General features: G+C 39.4%; 1 protein-coding gene across 9 annotated transcripts in view; it reads left to right on the forward strand.

The window, feature by feature from the left end:
• cbfb (core-binding factor subunit beta) overlaps positions 1–24,906 on the forward strand; it is a 46,677-nt gene that overhangs the window by 1,269 nt on the left and 20,502 nt on the right. For all 9 annotated transcript variants that reach the window (XM_079825205.1, XM_079825201.1, XM_079825202.1 and 6 more), the window contains exons 2-3: positions 36–122; positions 1,925–2,041. In XM_079825205.1, the coding sequence (XP_079681331.1) occupies positions 36–122; positions 1,925–2,041 (204 nt within the window). The remainder of the gene's footprint in view (positions 1–35; positions 123–1,924; positions 2,042–24,906) is intronic.

Genomic DNA, 24,906 nt, shown 5'->3' on the forward strand with positions numbered 1-24,906 from the left:
TCTTTCTTTTGTTATTCTTTCATCCCTGTTTACAGATTAAATACACCGGTTTCCGCGATCGGCCGCACGAGGAGAGGCAGGCGCGCTTCCAGAACGCGTGCCGTGACGGCCGCTCGGAGATAGTGAGTACACGCACCTCACCTCACCTCACAGCACCGGTCAATTACTAACTGACCCCGGCATCGTTGCTGGCAACTCAATATTTAAACACATTAACGTGATTAGGGATCTGGAACTGTCACGTCATCGCCAAAAACTGTGTTCAAAATACTTCCTCATAGTTTGTGCGAGCGCTAAACACTACCGAGAACATGTATGATCCATATCCTGTTACACTGACCTATTGGTAAAGTCGTTGTATGTAATTCACTTAATTATTAGAACTACAAATAATTAAACAATGCTGTTTACAGAGTGGCTCTCGGCTTCGTTTAATTACCACCAGAAGCGCGTCTCGCGGGTGCAGATCAACCCGGACGTGTCTAATGTGCAAAAATACCTTGAGACTGCATGTAACCGTTTAGAGAAAATGTTTATTTTTTTTACAGTTTCATCTGATTCCATTATATTTAGAGATATGCACTAGATTCGCTTTGTGTCCTTCTCTTTGACTTGACTTGCTTGTTTATCTCTTTGTTTGTATCTCACGTCTTCAGGGCTGTTTGAGATAGATTTCTAAGAATAGAACTGTTACAATAATTCAGATTACTTTTTTTCAGCTAAGTGTAAAATTACAGACCGGATCGATACAAAAGATTCCATTACAGCTTTTCTGTTTGATGGCACCTTTTAATTTAATTATATTTTATAGGCAAAAATGTATCACAAACATCAATTTACAAAACCTTATACGTGGTTGGTATAGTTTACTGAGCAGTGATAATGAAAAACATTACTAAAGCATGTCTAATATAAAATGGAAATAAATAATTTTATTGTGTTTGTATAATTTCTATATTTCTTATAATAATCACTATGCTCTCTGATGCAGTTTTGCCGTGTTGTGACGTGTATATGGTGCACTTTAGTTCTTTAATCAGTAAGATGTGGTCACGTTTGGCCTTATTTGCCCCTAACATCAACATTAGATTAAATGCTGAGGTTCACAGAGTAACTTTCCCCGTCTATTTATGCCCATTGCGATGCTGCTGAGTATTGATTAATATAATTTACAATTATCCCCCGGTTGCACAGACAAGGCATGTCCCAGATTAAAATACATGTTTGAGCTGTCTTAACTGAAAGCAACTTGCACTGACATATCTCAAAATATGTCAGTGCTATTGTTTTGTCTCAAGATGCATTTATAAAAAGACGTAATTGTCCTAAATCCTGGTTTAATCTAAGCCCTCTCTGTGAATATTTTTGAGTGAAAGTGAATACGAAGTTTGATTTTAATATATTTTTGTGGATTTATAATTAAAATGCAAGACAAATCTGCGAGACAGTTTAGGATAAAATCCAATTTTTTGTTGCTCATGTTCCTTGAGAACGTTATTGAATTATTGTACCATAATTCAAAACCCGTACTGCTATTAATGTAAGTGAGGGGCTGCATTTAAAACAATTATTGATTTTTGTCGTCCTCCCCGTCTCTGTTATCTCTCTGTCACTCATTCACTCCTGCGTTCTGTCTTCTCTCAAACTCGGTTTGGTGCAGCCCAGTTTGCCAGCAACAAGCGTTGGTAAAATAGAATCAGATGTGTGTAACTCAATACCTCAAATAGAGAAAATGATGACTTGGTTTTTTTTCTTTCACCCTTCATCCCCTCCTCCCTTTTTTTTCCCCCTGATGTTTTGAGCGCTGGCCTTGGCTCCAGGCATTCTCCTCTCCTCTCTGATGTGAAAACAGAAATGACGGGCTGCATAATTTATGCTCGGGCCTGGCTTTCTTATCCTGTTTGTATTGATTTCCCTCTAAAAGGCTTTTGTGGCGACCGGCACCAACCTCTCGCTGCAGTTCTTCCCAGCCAACCTTCATGGCGATCAGCGGCAGGCGCCCACCCGAGAATATGTGGACTTCGAGCGGGAGACGGGAAAGGTAGTCCTGACACTTTTTCTCTGTATTTGCAATTACCCCCCACCTACCCGATTTCAACCCTTACTTGCTGCTCTCATCTCCCCCTTAAAAAAAACAAAAAAATAAAATTCAGATCATAAACATGTACACACTCTCGTTCAAATGTGTAAAGGTGTGTTGTGTGATAATAGTAACATGCCAAACTTGTAGTCAGTTTCAAAAAAAGCCCCATGCATGATTTATGAAATCTGAGGAATGATTGAAGAAGTCATTTCTGTTTCTCTTTCGTCTTTTCCTTCCTTTACACACAGCAGAGGAAGTGTTTCGCTTTTTCAAACCAGACGTATCCACGGTTTAGATGGGCAAAAGCCTTGATTTTCCGTAATTATACGTTTCTCTCTCACACATCTCAAGGAAAAATGAACCCTTGAAATATTACACTGCAGACAGCAAGAAAAACAGTCCCTCTTGAATGAAACATGGCACGGGTTCCCATTTTATGTTTAAACTTTGGATTTTATTTCTGTAGCAGTATTATTTCAGACACGCTCATCGGTTTTAGATTTTTGAATGGGTCTTTCAACAACTCCCTCTTGTTTCTCTGGATTTAAGGAATGCATAGCCTCCCTAAACCCATAAGAATGTAAAATAAAACCATTCTGCACTGCACCGTCTTCAATCCATTTATAACCACTATTAAACTCCGTATTTATTTCTGTTATTCTAGTCAAGGCTGTCCGTGCCTGTCAGAGGCCTATAACCATAGGTTCTACCCCATGTAAGATCACTTTTAAAAAGCGCATTCATCCAGCGCATTTAGTCTGAAATGCTGTGACATTAAAGAGATAGACTTCGTTCTCTGTCAGGGTGAGTAAATGATCATTTTTTGGTGAACTATCCCTTTAAGCTGCTCCCTGTTCATTTACTCTTGCTCAGCGTACAGTAAATCAGATTCTCAGGTGGATTTTTCTCTCATTGTATCTCTTGCGATACTTAATACTGTAAAGAAAGGGAAATACGTAACTGACACCGTCAGTCGCTCTGTCAGCCGCGCTGTCCGCTGATGCAGCGATCACTTTCTTAGTGTGTCTGTCACACTTACCAAATGCGATACAAATTTAATTCAAGTCTTCTAACGCTTTAAAGAGTCTGGTGCCGAGATGTTTACAGTTCATAAAGGCTGATTAGGAAGCATGCCGTCGGCACAACAGCTTTATGGATGGTCGCACAAGACCAATTAAAGGAAATGCTTGAGCCGGATTAAATAGCATTTTGCCATAGGTTCTTTTAAGGTCACCCCTGAGGCCTTTCCCTTCAAGCCTTTGTGTAGAAGAACGTTAGTGCGAGACATTAGAGAGGCACTTACTGGCTTTGTTTGTGTTTTTACCACAAGCCCCGTGCAGAGCTGCTGGTGTTTCTTGCGCTGTACGAGGAAGCCTCTCTTCACGGACGCTGCCTCACTGAGATGCGCTCATTAAAAATGCATCCGTAAGAAATCAATGGACCTTTTGGCCCCGAGGCTGACGGACTAATCTTTGGCTGTTAATTATTTAAAAAGGCGTGAAGGGTGTGTGCGTCGATCCCCGTGCTGACGGGCAGCCGAGCATGCGTGTTCCTGAGCCGGGGCTCACTGGTAACCCTATCCACCTGTCTGTCACCTCTGCCAGAACTCAGATCCATGCAGCTTTAATGAGCCTCACACCGTCTGCCTTCAAAATACAGCCCACGCGATGCATACCCCTACACTTCTAGTTACCTACCCCGACACACAAACTCACAGCGCTGCATGATAGATTGTTGCGACTACCTGCTTTGTACTATTTACATGCTTTCGAATTGCAATATCTCGCAATATTTACTGACTCTGTTTGAGTTGGAAGGCATGTAATAGGTCATTTTAATGCATTGGCCATTTGGTTTTGTTTACAAAATAAAGTTCTGTGCTGGTACCATGGTACTTTGATGGTATCAGACGGTGATTACCAAATTCATATATTATGGTATTTACGTGGAATGCTAAGGGAGTTTTACTTTTGTTTTTAGATTGAACTGGTCATTGTTACAGTGTAATTATATTTAAATACTGTTTAATAATAATGAACTACATGTACTTACTATAGCGTTAGGGTAGGATTAGGATTTGGTTGAGGGTTAGTGGCATGTAATTATGCACAATTTACTGTTATTACTATGCTAAGTACATGTAACATATGTAACAAGGACACTGTAAAAGAAAGTGTTACCCACTTGTTACACACACATGTTACATGTAGTTACTATAGTAATAACTATAAAGCATAATTACCTGCAACTAGCCCTACAGCAAACCTAATTCTAACCATAACCCTATAGTGAGTACACATAGTTAATTAATATGTATAATTACACTGTAACAAAGACACCTTAAAATCTTTTCAGCACATATTACCGCTTACAAAAAATACTATGGTACTATTATGGTTTTTGGCCATGTACCATGGCACTCTTAGAAAGTACAAATGCTATTGTACATGATTTTTTTGTATAATGGTATATTTTGAAATACCATAGTATTAGCTTACGATTCCATCTCTAGTATTTATTTATTTATTTAAATCAGTCTAAATTTAAGGGGCATGTCCAAAAACATGGTATTACCCTTGTGCATGTCCAAAAACCACAGTAATACCATGTTTTTTTGTGTTATAATGTCAACCTTTAAAACGGAGGGAATCCTCATAAATGCAAGTCATTTCAGTCAGGTAGAAATTGTCTTCAAGGCAACCCATTTTTTACCTATTGTTGTTGCAACAAACTGTGTAATGTATCCCCTTATCTGGACATGTCTTGTGCATCCAAGTCATTGTTTTAAATCACCTTTAGAAGTTGTTGAAAAAAGCTTGAAAAAACAATGTCCCTAACAAGTGCTCTTGACAGATTTATATCCATGTAACACATTTGAGAGTTGGAGTTTCCTGTCTCTTTTGTTTGGAAGGAAATCCTGAATGGACAAACTTTGCTGATAAGGTCTGTCCTCCCTTCCTTTCTCACTTTGTTCCTCCTTTTCTCATACAGGCCCTCTGTTTTCCTTTCATCCTTTAATTTTCTCTCTTCTTCTTTTTCTCATCTACACACACACTCACACACACGGTGAACGTCTGACATGGTGAATTCCCTGTGGAGCGGTGAGTGTCAGACCGGGAGAGTTCATGCGTGCGCCCCCAGCCTCTGCTCCTAATTAAACTGATTGTTAACCTTTTCTACAAACAGATCCCTCTTAAGAGCTATGGTTTTAATAGACTACAGCTAAAATATTACCCTAACCGGAAAGCGCTCAGACTCGCAGTTGATCCTAACATGCAAAACCATGCGAGATATGTGCTGCCTGTCATCAGGAATGTGAGATCGCTGTCTGCCTATTAGCTGAGATGTCCTTTCAAGACTGCCGATTGGTTTATTTCTCACACCGTAAATCAGTCATCAACGTCTCATTTGTTACTCACAATGTTACGCTGCCAGACTCCCAAACTGTAAAAGCAATTTAGAGATAAAAGTAGAGTTGTAAAGAAAAACAGCACAAGCACCTTAAATATATGGCTTCATAAGCAGCCGCCTGATGATATGCCTGATAAAAAGAAAAAAAAATCTTTAAATACACTTTGAAATGTGCCACGAGGCATTTTGTAGTTGGGATTTAGTTGTTCACTCAGCATTATTAACTGACATGTATTATTTTAGAGGACCACATACTTTTTTTTCTCTAGGCATGCATCGATATTGAAATTCTGGCTGATATCATAAAATATGTGTCTGATAGTAAACCTCTATACCATTGTGCATATATTTATTAAAAATAAAACACTAAAATGAATTGTCTTAAATGCTACAAGTGAATAACCAAATATACAGAATGAAAAATGGATATTCATTTTGAGATTTACTAAAGATTACATCAGTAAACAGTGTTATTAAATGAATTATGCTTTTAAAGATTACATTGAATTGAGAATTAGATGATAAAAAAGTTATTTATATCTGAGAAATTAACAGTAAAATAAAATATCCACTCATAATATTGCTTACTGATATGATAACGATATATATAGCACATCTTAATTTTTTACATATTATTTTGCTCCTTATGGCCCTGTAAATGTTTTTCTCTTCTGATGAACTCAAATGTGATGACAGACTCAATGCACCCCCCCCCCCCCCCCCCCCCCCCCACACACACACACACACACACCAGAGACGGGCTCCCTCCATAACTCTCACCTTTCTCTCCTCTTCATGTCTCCTGGTTTGAAAACACAGCCGTTGCCAGCAGAAGCTGTGCAGGGCCAGTTTAAACTTGGCCTGTGGCGGGGGACAGTATTATCTGAGCGGGGCGTCGGAGCCCCCGCAGCACAGCTTAAGTACAGGCTCCTAGTGTCACTGCAGGCTAATGGGAACCAGCTGTGGGGAGGTTTAATTTTAGCGGTAGCAAGCACAGCCCCAGGGAGGAGACTTTAACCCTGTCCCAGCCAGAGCTCCTCAGAAGCTCCAACAGCAGCGTTCCCTGTGCAACAACCTTTAGACAGAGTCAAGTATTCCATCAGCCCAAAAGTAATAAGTACTTTACTGACCATATGACAAGATAAAATGTGATGCGCGCTCCCTCAGAATGTAAATGGGAAGTATAGGGAATTCCGTTTTTTTTTCGGTGGATCATTAACCATGCTTCATTGAAGGAAACTTTATTAAGCTTTTGGATATTTGATGCAAATGGTTCAAATGAGCAGAGCTCAACACTAGAGTTTAGTCTTGTAGCTTTTGGCTCTCTGTAAACTATATTGTGCCATTTTTCCTGCACTACTATTACTAGAGCAAGAAACTCTCTCCCGCCCTCCCTTTCATGCAGCTTCTGTCTCCACCACTTAAACTCAATCTTGTTGAAATGTGATCTCCTCTGAGATGGAGGCTTCAGCTGTAAGGCTTTAAGGAGATCTGATGCTTGGCGCTGCTTCCTCCTCTCCTCCTTCTTTCCTCTGTTCATTCGTAGTGCTCGTGTGTGGTTTTTGCTTTTTTTTATGCAAAGCAGAAATTGGGTCCGTCTGCTCGGGCCATGCCAAGAGGCTTTGGTTTTGTCATTCCACTTCGGGAAGGGAGAGCAGCAAGAGAGTAGTAAACTGATTGGCCAAAAAGATTCAATCAGCAGCCAGATTTCGCCCAAGACCCTCCGCAGAGCACTGGATGGTGGGCTATCGGAACTCTGCATTGGGTGACAGACGGATCGCTAGCGGATTGAAACATAAATAAGCCATGTCATGCTCACATTTTAAGTTGGGATAGGCATTTCGATTAATTTTGTATTGTACTGTAACAAAGTTTTGATACTATGGACCCCAAAATTGATCATCAAAAGTTCCAAAATGATAAACTTCCAAAAATATAAATGTATTTTTCCAAAAGTATGAAAATTTACTGTGTGTGAAAAAGCATTATATTATTAATACAACATATTATTTGCTTAATTAAATAATTGACCTATTACACTGAAAACAAAGCAAATTGTTTAAAAAAAATTCTGAAAAATTGTGATTTTTGCATTAAACTTTTTTCCTTTCCAAATGTTTATTTTTTAAGTTTTAAGTGAACCTTAATAGCACCTAAATACAATATTCTAATATATATATATATATATATATATATATATATATATATATATATATATATATATATATGTTTTATTTCATAATATAGTACTATTATACTCTATATTAAAGTTTTTCTCCCCAATCTGCAGACCTCTTAAAACCTTCTTGTGTTATGGGTCACTTGTATGTGTTAGATTTGAAAATACTAACAAATAAAAAACAATTAATCGATAAAAAAAAAAAAAGTGAAAAACTTTGACATGCTTGTATGTATTTTGTAATCACCAATAAAAGGTTTAAAACATGCTAACTTCAAACAACCTTTGCTTTTATTTTGAAAACAAAAACTTAAAAATAGTAATTAATACTAAAATCCAAATTTTTTTTGTATTTCGAATAGTGTTTTATCTGGTGCTTTCATTACTCGATCAATGACTTAAAGGGGTGATGAACTGAGAAATCAACTTTCCCTTGAGCCTTTGATTATATAAAAGTTCATCGTGATGTAAGAATATCCTGTAAGTTTCAGAGCTGAAAACGTCCTTGTTAGTCAAAGAAAAGCTTTTATTGACACCAGGCCCAGAAAACGTGAGCTCTCAGAATATCGACCACTGACGTAATAGGATGCAGAAACGCCGTCTCTACTGATAAATATGTACGCCTACTTCTGTAGCCCCGCCCACCGACTCGTGGAGCTAAACGGATCGCGCTACCAAGCAATAAACATGCCGAAGAGAGTAATACATTGCGCTGTGCCTGGTTGTGGAAGAACACAGTCCCTGCATAAGCTTCCTTCAGATTAAAATATTAGGAATGAGTGTTTAAACTTTATTTTTAATGAAGTTCCAGCTCATGTGGGGAAGGCATTGCACGTATGTTCATTTCACCGGATTCGTTTGTAAATAAGAGACTGGATTTGCAGACAGGATGAGATTACATGAATGCATGAAGCTAATCACTAATGTGAGTAAAACATTTTTTTTTTGTGATAGTATTGCATTGTTACTGATCAAATACAATGTTACATTGTGTACATGTCTAACTAAACATAACTTACCACTGTCACAGGGCAGCACAACGTCCTGGGGCTATGTGTTTTCCAGACGGGCAACCAATACATATCATCATAAATAGTGAAATAACATTCCTTTCTTGATGTGCGTTCACTCTCTTGACTTGATGTTTGAAGGAAAACACAATCGCGGAAGTTTTGATCATGCTGTCTGCAACGTTGGCGCGCACATATATCCACCGATGGGGCGGGCCAAGTAATATAAAATAACATTCATATTAACTGCGGATGGACGAGAGATAAATCATTGTGTTTGTTCCGGTGTTCCGGTTGCCGTTTGTCACACACTTTAAAAACAATGCCTCACGCGTACTCATTTGGGAGCCGAAGCTCATTAAATATGCAAAGCTTATCCAATCCTAGCCGTGGGCGTTTACTTCCAAGTCTTCAAAACCGACCGTGCCTTGAGAGAGCCTCAAAACCATGGCAGAAAATAGCCTATTACTTATTCATTATGATGTTTTTGAATGTAAAAAACACACGAACGTCACAAGTAGACCTCACACAACAGTATAAAAAAATTTAAAGTTACCTTTAAAGAGCTGTGACTGAAGGAGTCTGTGATTGTATGCTTGTGAGTTTATCTGAAAGCACAGGCGAAGAACTTGTTTGTCTGTAATATTCTACGGATTTATGCGATGAAGAATGCAACAGTACGTGTGCCTGTGATTCGGTGCCAGTGTGCAGGCCCTTGTGTCGGAGCCACACTGGGGCGTGGTGTTTTTCTCTCTCAGACGCTATAAATCTTCTGTGTGTCTGTGTGTGTAAGAATGTTCGCTTGGGGGCAGATAGCACGAGGAAGAATCGGACTAAATGACTCCATTATGAAAGGGGCTGCAGTCTGAGGCTTCACCACAGGAATTGGTGTTTTAATAGTCTTGCGTTTCCAAAACTATTAAGCATGTTTCCAAGTCTGATGTGAGTGTGTGTATCGAGATGCCGACTCTGACTCAAACTCAGTGTGTGGGTGTATGTTTCATTCTGCACCCCTATTTGTATTATTGTGCATGTTTACGTGGATTTGGTGACTATTCATTAATCTGTATATGCGCGTCTGTTTTCATATATTTTCCTACATGTGTGCATGTTTACATGCTACGCTTTGCAAGCACATCTCCATATTCATGACTAGTCATGTACCACGGAACATGTTGTGGAGCTGCATGGCGCCAGTTTGACAGTTAACTCCAAGGCAGAACACACGGGGGTGGCGGTGGTGGTGGTGGGGGGGTTCACACTCATGGAGCCACGCACAGCTGCCGATGCTCACTGGAGGAATCAAACGAGGAGCAGACGAAGGCCTCTCATCTTCGTCTCTCCTTATTCCAGTCAGTTGAGGTGGAGCGTTCGCCACTTCATACTTTTTTCAATCTTAACTCAGAAATGTAGTCTGACAAACAAAAGGTTTAAAATGGATAGTTCTAAATTCTAATTTAATGAGCCTCCACTTAGAGTATGAACAACAGCCAAAAGGCATTTTCCTGTTATCACTGTAAAGCTGCTTTGAAACAATCTGTATTGTATAAAGCACTATATAAATAAAGGTGACTTGACTTTATTCACATTCTATATTAATGTGGCAAGTTACAACATTGCTTAGCCACCACAAACAGCTTACTGTTATGATAAACTTTATTACTTGGTTAAATAATTGTTTATTCCAATTATTCCAAAAATACACTATACAAACTAGTGATTATTTGTGTTTTTATCTTAGTGATTTTGCAGCTGATTTATAACAGCAATAACCAGTCGAGTTTGTGTGTTTCAGTGATTATGCTCAGATTTTAATCGACCCCAGAGTCTTTAACTACTGTGTACTTACATTTAAATTAATAATTTGATACAATGGATTCATTGTGTACATGCATATTTTTACATTGTATTTATATTTTGTAAATATAAATCAATCTTATAAATCAGTAAATTCTCGTACACCTTTACTCACCCTAAAACCTAGCCATACCACCAAACCTGTCCCTTAACGTTACCCGTATCCCACCTGGAAAGTGTTTTGCAGTACAACATGAACACAATAAGTACATTTGCTTGCCTCTTGTGGCCTATTACTCTATTTTTAATCATTTTTCAGTAATAATTCAGTTTAACTGCTTTTTAGAGCTTTTGTTAATGAGACATTTCGAAACCATAAACAACACAATATCTACACGGTCTAAATGAAATCCATGATGAACTGAGAATGTAAATGTAAAGATGAGGATTGAGCCTAATGAATCATTTTCATTTTTCAAGTGATTCTTTGAAATGCATAAATTCACTAGGTGATTCAGACTCCTCAATTCAATAATTCAATGAACACTGTTTCAGCAATTTCATTGTTGGTTTCCAATTTGATGCGTTTCAGTTCAACTGTGTCAGGGCTATCGTGCTAGTTAAACTCTGGTTAATCATAATGAGGCTTTTGTGAGATCTGATCTGAGTTTGTAGACACGTGCAGGATGTTAAACTAAGATTTCCGTAAAAATGCGGAGGGCTGCGGTGAAGGCTCATGTTTCCTGCGATCTCAAACGGAAGCTGGTCTGTTCACCGATTGCTTGTCAATGACATCATCAAAGCGTGTGCACTAATTGATTCCTGCTGCTTCCATCTCACGTGCCTCTGATCTGATCCCAATTTGTTTGAAGTTGGAGGGGAAAATGGCCTCTTTGTGTTTGGCCGTGCAACATTCTCTTATGCAAGATCTTCACGGAAAGCCAGTAGCAAAACTCCAAACAGACTGAGAGGAGATGCAATCAGAGGGTGGACGCTTTGTCCATCATATTCTTGCCTTGCCCCATAGGGATTCAATTATAGTGGCCAGCTCGGATTTCTCAGGCCTTGTCTCTCGGCCTTCCAGTCACACCCCTCTGATCAATAAGCTCTGCAGGAAGACCGCACATCATCATCACATTGTTCTCTCTGTGCCTACGTCCAGGTTCCCTCTGTTCTGCTCATGTATCACACTCACTGATTGAAGCGCAGTGTCTCTAAATATTTTCCGTGTTCAATCAAGCAGACTGGCAATTTAAGACAGGCAAACATTTGCACCATCTTTGTGTGTATCTTCATGAGTAATTACTAAAACAGCAAGCTTTTTGATGAATTAATGACATGAGACTGTTAAAGCATAAGTAACATGCTAATAGCAAGCGACTAAATGTCTAATTACCCCTAACATGGTACATCGCAATATTTGCTTCGCATTGCATATATGTTTGCACAAAATCTACAACATCCAGAGTTCAGTCATAGCTCATAACTGTCTGATTGTGTGATATATCACAGCTTTTGTCATCTTGGAAGAGTATGGTACAGAAGTTTTACGTGCTTGCTACTGTAACGTACTGCTCCGAGACAGAGGATTGAGGATCCAAATGCAGCTTTATTGGAAGGGTAATCTACACTCGTAGTCAAAAACAAGCAAAAGGTCATACACAGGCAAGCAGTCCAAACAGGCAAACGAGGCAGGAGAGACAGTCAAGAAATCCAAAAACAAGAGACATGAAACCAGGGAAACGCTCAGAAATGCAGTAGTAACACTAAACAAGACTTGGCAATGACTGACAGAATGAACAGGCTTATATAGGGTGAGCTAACTAGGTAATGGGGTGCAGGTGGATGTAATCAATGGTTGTTGAAGAGTCCGGGCAAAGGATTATGGGTGATGTAGTCCTTGATGGAGTGACAGTCTGGAGTGGAGTGCCCTCAGGTGGTTCTCATGGGCACTCACACAGGACGAATTGTGACAGCTACATTTCTGAGTGACCTTTTCAACTGCTATATAGATAATTTGTTACTACTGAGGTGTGTGTGTGGTAGAACTCGTCTGTTTTGTTATTCTTTGAACACGGTCCATCTCTTTTCCTTCGGAAACATGGAGGTCTGCTCAGAAACCCAGTTTTGCTGTTTGGGATGGATCGTTGTTGGAAAGTGAGAAGGAGAGAGAGAAAAAGAAAAAAAAGAGAAATTTTCCCATCTCTGGATGTAAAGCAAAATTGGTTATTTTTCCTGGTGATGATGCAGGCTTCTCCTCTCCACCCCTCTTGCGAAAGATTTACTTTCATGAGACTATCCACAATGTGCCCCATTGAGATGAATTGCAGTAATTATCTAGAGATTATCTAGAGCAAAATATAGCCTATTATATATATTTATACATGGTCTGTTAGAATACTTCATTCTGATTGGCTGGAAGGTATGCATTTAATGTGCACAATTGACAATGCTAGACCTAACAAGTCGTATATGATGAAAATAACAATTCCAACCCTTCCTGTCAAATGACTACTTTACCTTGTCAGTGCTGGCAAGTAACCATGGTATAAGTGGGATAATCCACAGCCAGGTGTGCGTTACATGATTTTAATACACTAAGCTTCACATCGGGTGGTTCTTTGCCTGTACGCCATGCATTCAAATCGTGTAAGGCACACCTAGCTGTGGATTATCCATTACATACATCAGGCAAAACAATCAGGCATAACAATATGAACAATAATTAGTTCCTAATATTGTGTTGGTCCCTCTTTTGCTGGCAAAACAACCATGGCCTGTCATGGCATCGACTTCACTAGACCCCTGAAGGTGTGCTGTGGTATCTGGCACCAAGATGTTAGCAGCAGATCCTTTAAATCCTGTAAGTTACGAGGTAGGGTGTCCATGGATTGGACTTGTTTGTTTAGCACATCCCACAATAGGATTGAGATCTGGGGAATTTGGAGGCCAAGTCAACACCTCAATCTCGTTGTGCTCCTCAAACCATTCCTGAACCATTTTTGCTTTGTAGCAGGGCACATTTTCCTGCTGAAAGAGGCCACAACCACCAGGGAATATTGTTTTCATGAAAGGGTGTACATGGTCTGCAACAATGCTTAGGTATGTGGTACGTGACAAAGTAACATCCACATGGATGGCAGAACATTGCCCAAAGCATCACACTGCCGCTGCCGGTTTGCCTTCTTCCCATTGTGCATCCTGGTGCCATGTGTTCCCCAGGTAAGCAACGTACACGCACCCGGCCATCCACGTGATGTAAAAGAAAACGTGATTCAACAGACCAGGCCACCTTCTTCCATTGCTCCATGGTCCAGTGCGTTCAGCGTTGGACAGGGGTCAGCATGGGTACCCTGACTGGTCTGTGGCTAGGCAGCCCCATATGCATTTATGTATTCTGAAACCTTTCTATCAGAACCAGCATTAACTTCTTGAGCAATTTGAGCTACAGTAGCTTGTCTGTTTTATCGGACCAGCCTTCGCTCCCCACATGCATCAATGAACCTTGGCTGCCCATGACCCTGTCGCTGGTTCACCACTGTTCCTTCCTTGGAGCACTTTTGATAGATACTGACCACTGCAGACCGGGAACACCCCACAAGAGCTGCAGTTTTGGAGATGCTCTGATGCTCATCTAGCCATCACTATTTGGCCCTTTTCAAACTCGCTCAAATCCTTACGCTTGTCCATTTTTCCTGCTTCTAACACATCAACTTTGATGACAAAATGTTCACTTGCTGCCTAATATATCCCACCCACATACAGGTGCCGTGATGAAGAGATAATGAGTGTTATTCACTTCGCCTGGTCATAATGTTATGCCTGATCGGTGTATATAAATTGTATGGCATGCAACAACAATAATGGAGAAAAGACAGATGATCAACCAAAGATGGAATCATAGTTCTTCTAATATTAGCAGATATGATGTTAGAGTGTATGGGAATAGCAGGTCCGTGCTGGAGTCTAAGTGTTGGTGTTATCTCGAGTCTTTGCGAGACCCCTTTGTTCTTGACTCTGTCTTTGACAGTACTGTTGACTGGGCCAGATCTTTTTTAGGGTTGAGGTTATTTTATTCTGCACTTGTAGAAGGGTCCAGGTGAGAAATACAGCAGCTCTGTGTGGTTTTACATTCCTGTTGGCTGATTCCAGGAAAGAGCCTCCTCTCAGGACACAGGTGGGCGATGTGTCCACTCAGTGTCCACTCACATCTCTCTGCACTCATGTTCTGACGAGCATACTTATTTCTGGTTGCATTTGTGAGTTTGCATGTTTCACCCAAGCAGACACACACTTTGTGCAGGGTTTTTTTTTCATTAGCAATGAAATGATTTTGAAAATGGATTTTGGTGTTTAAATAGCTTTTAAACATAGGCCATGGCAGCATGTGATTAGAATAAAATGTCCTGTATCTGAAGTTCAATTTGTGTTCCATTCAATATCTACATCTATCATACAGCATAAAGATTCACATAGATCATATAGATAATATGATAAATAGAAACAAATGCCTTTATAGTACAAGTATAATTGAATTACGTCAAAATCGCAGTTTATTTTTCCAGCGCATCTGTAAATAAGTTTCTAAAGTTAAATTCAATCTCAAAACTCTTCGTTTTTGATGATAGAAAAGAAAGCACAGACAGAGACAGTGTGGCTGGGACATGTTGCCAAGGTCTGGCCTTTTCTTTCCAAGATTCGCTTTTACAATTACAACCATCAGTGTCAGCAGAAACTATTGTTTGGAGACTTGAACAGACAAAGCCAGCCACCGTTTGATTCCCAAGTGTCATTTTGAAGCAGTTACGTGGACAATATCCCTCAAATTTGATTTATTCTGTTTATTCTATAGATTTTTTTTTTATTTAATCTTTTTTTAAATGAATACTTTTATTTTATATTGTTAAAATACATTTCTATACTTTAACTTTCTATTCATTAAATAATCTTAATAAAATGTATCACAAAAGTACTAAGTACAACTGTGTTCAACATCAATTATAATAAGAAATGTTTCTTGAGCAGCAAATCAGCATATTAGAATGATTCATGTAACACTAGAGATAAAACTAATGGCTGCTGAAAATGTAGCTTTGCCATCACAATAAAAAAATACATTTTAAATTATATTAAAATGGAAATAAGTTATAATAAGTTATGAAATTATGAATTATAAAAAAATATTTCAGTTTTTACTGTATTTTTGATCAAATAAATGCAGTCTTGGCGAGCATAATAAACTTCTTTACAAATTAAATCTCACCAATGCCAAACTTTTGAACTTGAACAGTAGTGAAATGTGTGTGTGTGTGTGTGTGTGTGTGTGTGTGTGTGTGTGTGTGTGTGTGTGTGTGTTTGTGTATGTAGATGTGTGTGTGTGTGTGTGTGTGTGTGTGTGTGTGTGTGTGTGTGTGTGTGTGTGTATATATATATATATATATATATATATATATATATATATATATATATATATATATATATATATATATATATATATATATATATATATATATATATATATATATATATAGATAGATAGATACTGTATATATATATATATATATATATATATATATATGTGTGTGTGTGTGTGTGTGTATGTATATATGTGTGTATATATACACACACACACACATACAGTATGGATATGTTTGAACAAACATTACTCCCTAAAATGAGCCTAAGTAGTTTGTTTTTACGCTTATGTTTGCAAAAACAATTGTGTTTGTGTGTGGTGCAGGATGTGTCAGAGCTAGACAAACGGGGGTTATTCTGATGAAGAAAGGTGTAGCCTAATTGTAGGTTGTAGGGATTTGTGGGTGGAGACAGAGGGCCAGAACGACCCTAATGGACCGACACCCCTCTGTCTTTGTGTTTGTGGCAGGTGGCGTGGGCAGAGAACTTCAGGCCTGTGGGGCTTCTGTCTTCCTCTGTGTGAGTGCGTTAACAAAAGAGGGCTTTTGTCGGTTAATTTGGATATGTGCGTGTGGGAGTGTCTGGAGCGTGTGTTGCTGAAACAATACTGCAAACGTTTAGTTTCTGCCTGTCTCTAATTACACAGAGAAGCATGCTCTATCTCTCTGGCTGCTTTGCCTAGGCGTGCTCAACACCTGCACCGGGCCGCACCTGTTTTGTGTGTGGGTGTGTGTGTGTGTTGGAGCTCAACTGCAACTTCACAGACACTTTCAGCATGTTTGTGTCTGCACAGTGTGTCACCTAGTCTGAAAAACGTTGAAGTGAACACAGCGGCTGACAGATGGATAGGTGGATGGATAGATGTACATGCATTGAGAGAAAAGAGTGAGATGAATTGGTGTGTCAGTTTTGAAAGATATCAGGATTGTAGCTACACCTCCCACTTAAATGTTAACCTTCACTCCCTCTCTCTTCAGTTATAGCTCTGCTGTGTATCTGTTTGTGTGTGTGTGTCCTTGAGGCCTGTTAGTATCTCTTTATTGAAAGAACAGCTGCCTTTTGCTCTTACTCATACACACACAGATATGACTCAGTCTCTCTGAGTGCATGGAGAGTCGTATGTCATGTCTTTGTTGAGGAGGAGGATCCTGCTTTCAGGGCCATGAGTCAAGCAAGTGTATGACAACCAGGATGGACGGCAGGGGGGCTCTTAAGCCTGGCTTATACTTTCGCCTGGCTCCACACCATGAGCTTCCGCTTCTCCCCAAATGGATGAGCCGTTTATACGTGACACGGTTAACGTTGTACTATTCTTTGGAATGACAGGGGGCGACTCAGAGTACTTGTCCTCTAAACCAGGAAGCAGTGATGAGAAGAAGTAAGCTACACACGTGACCATGTTTGTTTTTATTACACTTCACCAAACCCACACTACAAAAGAACCAAAGAATCGTAAACCTTGAGATTTTTACTTGTGACTTTAGATCAAAATATATGGATATGAGAACATATGTAACCCTAACGCTCAAAAAAATTTATTGGTTTGAGTAGGTCAAACTCAAATTAAACAAATTAGTTCAATCAAATTAACTTTTATTAGTATTTTGAACTTTCTTTCTTTTTTGAGTTCACGAAACTGACTAATTTTAAGTAACCTGAATTGTTGTGTTGTTTTGAGTTTTATGAACTTGTTTCTTTTAATGTAGACAAACTTCAATTTACCTGAAACTGGGTTGGGATTTCTTTTTCCCAGCATGCTTTGCCATGGCACTCAAAAGGACAGTAAATGCTAAAATGCTGTGCTATATAATGTTTTTGTGCAAGATAAATGGGAGATTTAGTAGTGTTTAAGGCTTTGTTATGCTAATTTAGAAGAGTTTCTGTAATATGGGTTTTTGGGGGGTTACCATCATGGTGTCGAGTGGAGGATGAGCTTAGTTTGAGAACAGGTATAATGTCTATATTGCTGTCCTCTTTCAGCAATTGCTATGCAATGCAAATGTATTCAAAGCATTGTGTTACCAGTTAGCATTTACTGAATTAGCTAAATTGCCACTACTAAAAATATTTAAATTCAGTTTTGCCAAATTTTTCAGGTTTACAGTATATTAAACTAAACAATTCGAAGCATGGTCAAGTGCCTTCCGCGTCACAATGAAGACTCTAAAGGTAACCATGGGCGTCATTTTTCAACGCGCTGGGTGCTCCATTCATTTGTTGAGAAACCTTTGCCATCATACACAGACACATTCGGCATGGGAACATTATCGTCATGATTATCATATATTGGGTTATGATTTTGCCATTATGACATGTTGGAGTGTGATTCTCAATTTAATCACCCAGCATCATTTTATTTACATTTATTTTATTTACTCTATTTAGACACGTTTAAACATGGAACCCAACCCCATCCCATCCCTAAACCTAACCATTTGTGTAGTATATGATATAAAACACAGGATATAACAGGCAGATACGACTGCATGCACAATTTATTCAAAAAGTACAAATAATCCAAGAGTTCCGAGGCCAAATGATTGATTTGTGTGAAGGAAATCCCCAAAAGCGATCAGCGTATCCGTCCGCCAAAGATCATGCACACATTCAAATAAAAAAATTGCCGATTTCATAGTGAAATTGCATTGGCTCTCATATGTCTTGTGACAAATTGCGTCATTACATCAGCTTTGATTGTAAAATGTAATTGGTTCTCGTGTGTCTTGTGACCGATTGCGTCATGGTAAAGAGTCGTGTGTATTATTTGAATGAGATACGAATGAGTGCGTTCACGGAGCGGCGGGATCATCATCTCAGCCATTAAAACATTAAGATCAACTCTGTTCTTTACATGAAGATATCGTTTGACTTCAGAAGACTTGGAATGCAACATGAGTTAATACTTTTATACTGTTTTTGGTCAGTTTTTGCAATAAATACCTGTGACTGTACTTTTATTTGCCTGTTATACGTGTTGTATATTGTTTAGAAGTGGGTAGGTTTAGGGTAGGAGTGGGGTTAGTTGCTCCAAAATATAAAAGTAGCCTTTAAATATTAATAAAATAATGTCTGCTTTTACAAATGTAAAGAATGAAATGCGCCTTGATCTGATGCATTGGGTAAACAACTGAAATGAATGGAGTATAGGGGTACCTTTAGCGTCTTCATTGTGACGCGGAAGGCACTTGACCATGCTTCGGATTTTGACGCCTTGGGAGTGAGAATGAGTTGAACTAAATTAATCAACAATCTCTTAAATATTTTCTAATTTCATTAAACATTTTTATTAACCATAAAAACCTTTATTTTCATTAAAAATACTTAGTTGTAGACTCGTTTTGTAAGAAATCACCAGCCACAACACTGAACGACTACCGGCCTATAGCACTCACGCCCATCATGATGAAGTGCTTTGAAAGGCTGGTCAAGGCTCACATAACATCCAGCTTACCTGCCACATTCGATCCTTTCCAGTTTGCATACCGTCCCAAGCGTTCCACTGATGATGCCATAGCAACAGCACTCCACCTCAGTCTGGCTCATCTGGAGAACAAAAACAGCTGTGTGCGAATGCTGTTTATCGACTTCAGCTCTGCCTTCAATACAGTCATCCCACAACACCTGGTGGAAAAACTCAGTGCTGTAGGCATCAGCACCCCACTATGCAACTGGCTACTAGACTTTCTCACCAACAGACCACAGACAGTAAGAGTTGGCAAAAACTATTCTCAGACCAACATCATAAACACTGGGGTCCCTCAAGGATGCGTGCTGAGTCCTCTGCTGTTCACACTGATGACTCATGACTGTTGTGCCAGATACAACTCAAACCATATTATCAAGTTTGCAGATGACACAACGGTGGTGGGCCTCATCAGTAACAATGACGACTCAGCCTACAGAGATGAGGTACACCAACTCATCAACTGGTGTGACACCAACAATTTACATCTCAATGTCAATAAAACAAAGGAATTAACTGTGGACTTTAGGAGAAATCGCAAACCACACACACCCCTTACCATCAATGGCAGCGCTGTGGAATCAGTGAAAAGCACCAAGTTTCTGGGGGTGCATATCACTGATGACCTGTCATGGTCCACCAACACCACCTCCCTTGTCAAGAAAACTCAGCAACGCCTCCACTTCCTACGCAGGATGAGAAGAGCCAACCTCCCCCCACTGGCACTCACCACCTTCTACAGGGGTGCCATTGAGAGCATCCTAACAAGTAGTCTCTCAGTCTGGTATGGTAGCTGTTCTGTTGCTGACCGGAAAGCTCTACAGAGGGTGGTGAGGTCAGCTGAGAAGATCACCGGATCAGCCCAACCATCCATCCAGGACATATACCCATCCCGCTGCCACAAAAGAGCCACAAACATCATCAAAGACCCCACCCACCCTACATACAAACTGTTCACCCTCCTACCATCTGGCAAGCGCTACAGCAGTATGCGTTGCAGGACTACCAGACTCAGCAACAGCTTTTTTCCACAAGCCATCAGACTGCTCAACTCACTCACGAAAATTGGATTATAAATCCCTACCCCCACAACCCATACACACAAAGACTAAAATACATAAATAATGTATTTACATAATACAATACATTTTTCTTTTTACTCCATGTACATATGCCAATATCCCCTTGCACAAGAAGGTAACAAGTTTACAAAATTTATTTATCTTCATGCTGCTACCTTGCACTTTTTCCAAATTGCACCTTGTATTGCACTATACTACACTAAAATACCTCAACCGAACTATATTTCTGGAATATCTATTTGCACTTTTCTAGTGGTGTCCTATGTTTAGTCTATGGTTAGTCTGTGCTTAGTGTGTGTCAAGTCTTTCTCTATTTTTAATATTGCACATTGGAGTATGGAAGAAACGCAATTTCAGTCTGCTGTGTAATGTACTGTTGCATGGTTTTGATTGACAATAAAGTTGACTTTGACTTTGACTTTGAATCAATTTAGACAAGCGCATGATGCCGGTACAGACATACCTGCTTGTGCAAGTTGTGCATCTTCGGAAGCGGAGCCATGCGCAAAGTTACAAAAAATGCAGTGCACAGCGTCATGCGTAATGGGGTCTCACACACTCACAGTGCACGACCGTCCACACCACCATGACGTAATTTTTGTCGTGCACACCTTCACGCTGGTGTAGATGTGGCAAGTATAAACCAGGCGCTACACTAATGATCCTTTGCTCTACTGGAGATCTTTGCACTGCAATGGTTTGTACATACGCTCATGGTGCTCGCACAGACTCAAATCTGACCTGACTCCAACATGACTGCCTCACACAACAGTTGATATTATTATATGGTTTTATTATATTATAAATATAATTTAAATACATTTAATATTAACATACAAGTATGATATAGCCTATTAAAATGTTATTATATAATAATAATAATAATAATAATGTTATATGTTTATGTATTAGGTGCTATTAACTTCTTTTAAAGTGATCACATGAAAAAAAAAAAAAAAAAAAGTATTTTGAAAAGACCTGCATAGCTGGTCACCAGCACATGTTGTGTTTTAGATGCTGGTCTGCCAAACACCTTAATTATGTTAACCAACGACTACCTTGGTCAACCATCTTCACCCAGAAAGACCATACTGGTCCACCCTCTAGACAGATACCAACCAGCATAAACAAGCCTTGACCACTATAGACATTCATACTGGTCTGAGTTTATTTTACTTTTTTACAGCAGATAAGGTAGAAGTGTGTAGCTTGGTGACATTTTGATCATGTTTGGGCCATGGAACTTGGCAATGGAATGTTCTGTCACTTCCTTTTCCTCAGTAGTTATAAGACTGGCAGAGAGGCAGCTGCTGTGTGTACAAGAACATTTGGGTGGCTTAAATAGACATGGGCTATGTGTCCTACTGTCAAAGGAGAAACTAAGAAGGTAGGACGAATAGATTTAGAATATTAGACAGATAAGATATGGGCAGTGGGTCACAGTGACAACTTGTCTTTGTTGTAGTACAACTGTTCTGTGACTCATATCTGACACAGCACTTACTGTGACATGTGAAATAAAGCTCTTGTGGGCCGTCTTTCTCTTTTTCTCAACATAAAGAGGGAAAGTCCAGGAAAGGCCTTTTGAGGGCACTGACTCACACATATAGATGTTTGAGAAATACACTCACACTCACACACACACACACAGACGCAGTTTTGTCCGACACATTATGTCTGTATGTGTGAATAATCCAGTGATCAGCAACTGCCAAATAATTAGCACTCATGTGGGATCACACACAAACACACACTCTCTTCCTCACAAAAAGCTCCACTCATGAGGTGTGGGGACACAATGCCCCTCTGTCAGCGTTCGTGTAAGTTTGTGTGTGTGAGTTCTGCCCCCCTCTTACAGAACCGGCCTCCTCCTCTCTTGGCTTCAGACGCTCCTCTGCTGGTTTTCTTTTCCCTCGCATGCTGCAAATCTGCTGATGATGGCCTGGCACGTGTCTGAAAGAAGGGGAAGCATGCCAGTGCGCCAGTCACACACCTCACTGTTGCCACAGCGACCGGCGCTAGATTATTCAGTTCAGTTCACTTTTGCCCCATTCATTACAGTTCATACTATTTTAATTAATCTGAACTTTGACTTTCAGATCCATTTTAATTCAGTTAATTTCAAATCCATTTTAGTTTAGATGCATATGAGTCACAACTGAATCTGTAATCTCTTTGATCACTTTAATATCACAGTTGTTTCTTTAGCAAGGAGATTAAATGAAGGGCACTCGCATATTATTCTCCTTCATTTTCAGACAGAAATTTGGATATGAACTCAAATATTTCTCATTAAATTTGTCCAAGGCCAAATTATTGAGCTACACTGCCATTCAAAGTTTTGGGGTATAACATTTTTTAAATGTTTTTGAAAGAAGTCTCTTATGTTCACCAAGGCTCCATTTTATTTATTGCATTTATCTATCAAAATTCAGTAAAACAATAATATTGTGAAATATTATTGCAATTTTAAAACAATTAAAAATGTTATTTGAATATATTTGAATATGTAATGTTTTCCTGTGATGGCAAACAATTTTTAATTCATATGATCTTTCAGAAATCATTCTAATATACTGAATACGGATAGGTGTTCGAGAGACATTTCTTCTTATTATTATCAATATCACTGTCATTTTTGATTAATTTAATGTGCCAAAAAAAATCATACTGACCCCAAACTTTTGAACGGTATACAGTTTAAATATAGTGTGTCAACGGTTATCTCATGCATGTCTATTATTCGGAGAAATATCTAAATTTAAATTAAGTTGGTGTCCTTACTCTGAGTATGAGTGTTTTATGTGTTAAAATAAAAATTAAAAAATTAATAAAAATCTAAGATTAAATAACGTTTGTATTAATATTATTTATTTAAGAATGTAAAACTTTATTCTAATACTATTTGGACTTTAAAATCCTAATGCTGTAACTTTATTCTCATAATTCATTTTTTTTATTATTGACATAATTAATATTTTATCTGCAAAATATGACTTTTTATTATCAAACCCAAATTCTTTTAAAATGACAAAAAACACTGTCATATTTGAGCTGCAATTTTCATCTGGAACCTAATTTTGTAACTTTCTATAAAAAACATGAAAGTGGAACTAGTAGAAGAGAGTTGGTCTTGTTTGTGTGTGTTGGCAGATCCCAGTCTGTACCATAACTCGCAATACATTTCTTTTTGGTCTTCAACAGATGCTGTATTTGTAGTAAACAAATGCCCAATCAGGGTTTTTCTCTTCAAAGTTCTTTTAAACTCTCCTTTCAGGCATTTGTTTAGGCCTACCAGCGGTGTGTGTGTGTGCTTAAATAGTCCCAGTAGATCTGATGGGGTGCTGTGTGTGGCCTACACTTCTAATGAAGGCCGTTTTTTCCTTTCTATCCATTTTACTCTCTTTTTCTCTCTGAAGAGAAGAAGGCACTTGGCTGCCACTATTGGCTGCAGCGCAAGTAACGTTCTGCTGGTTTCATCTCATTTCCTGCGTAGATGTGTGGACAATGAAGTAGCCTGAATCAGTAGCGCTATGCGACTTTAGTATAATAACATTAAAATGATATGCTAGGAGTTAGCGAGTTTGTTCATTCACTTCAAAATCTCATTTTAGCTCGCTATGCTCTGTTCCGATATTTTATTTTATTAATAAATCTAGGGACGCATGTATGCGCACAGGAGGCTGGCTGTGCGTGTGTGTTTTTGAGTGTCATACACCAGCAGGGTGTGGGGGATGTGGGAGCTGACGTTTCATTTTTGAGGAGGAAGTCTGTGGTCAAACCGTTCTCTACGCTCCCCTCCACTTTTTTTCCTTCTCCATGTAGCTGCACTTAAAAAACTCTGGCTGTCTCTACAGATGTGGAAATCATTTTAGAGGAGAGTGTGTGTGTGGGAGGCAGGGCTTCGTTTGTGAAGCGTGGGATTCAGGTCCATATGAGAGCGTGCCGAAGCCTCCCCTTGCCCCAAAGCACCCTGGGAAGGCCTTGGGTTTGGCCTGCTCGTAAATGAAACCCCTGTGCTAGTCAGGCTAGAAATAGCCCTGCAAAACTGCAAGAACGTGGGACCGCTTATGTATCTAGCAGAAAAACAAACTCGCCCCACTCCACATCTGACAACGTCTTTCAGCTCCTGTTTTCATTTTATAATTTATTCTGGATTATTTGTTTACCTCTGCAAAAATACTTTGAGTGGTAGAGACAGAACTCTACTGGCTGGAAACGTACACAGGGCGCTGCCTAAGTAGTGCACAAGCGTACACACTCGCATGTACACTAGATTGAGAAGGCGTGCTGTGTGTGTATCGCAGCGCTCTGCCTCTAATTGGTCGCATTGATCATTTCCACATGGCTGTTGGCTGCACATCTGCCGCTGATGTGTCCCTTCCCCCCTGCGTCTTCGTCCTCCTCCTTATAAGCCCTTGCTCCCTGGAGAGGTGCTTGGTGGGAAACAGGATGTCACCCACTAG

This window comes from Gobio gobio (genome assembly GCF_949357685.1).
Source record: "Gobio gobio genome assembly, chromosome: 9".
Taxonomy (NCBI): Eukaryota; Metazoa; Chordata; class Actinopteri; order Cypriniformes; family Gobionidae; genus Gobio; species Gobio gobio.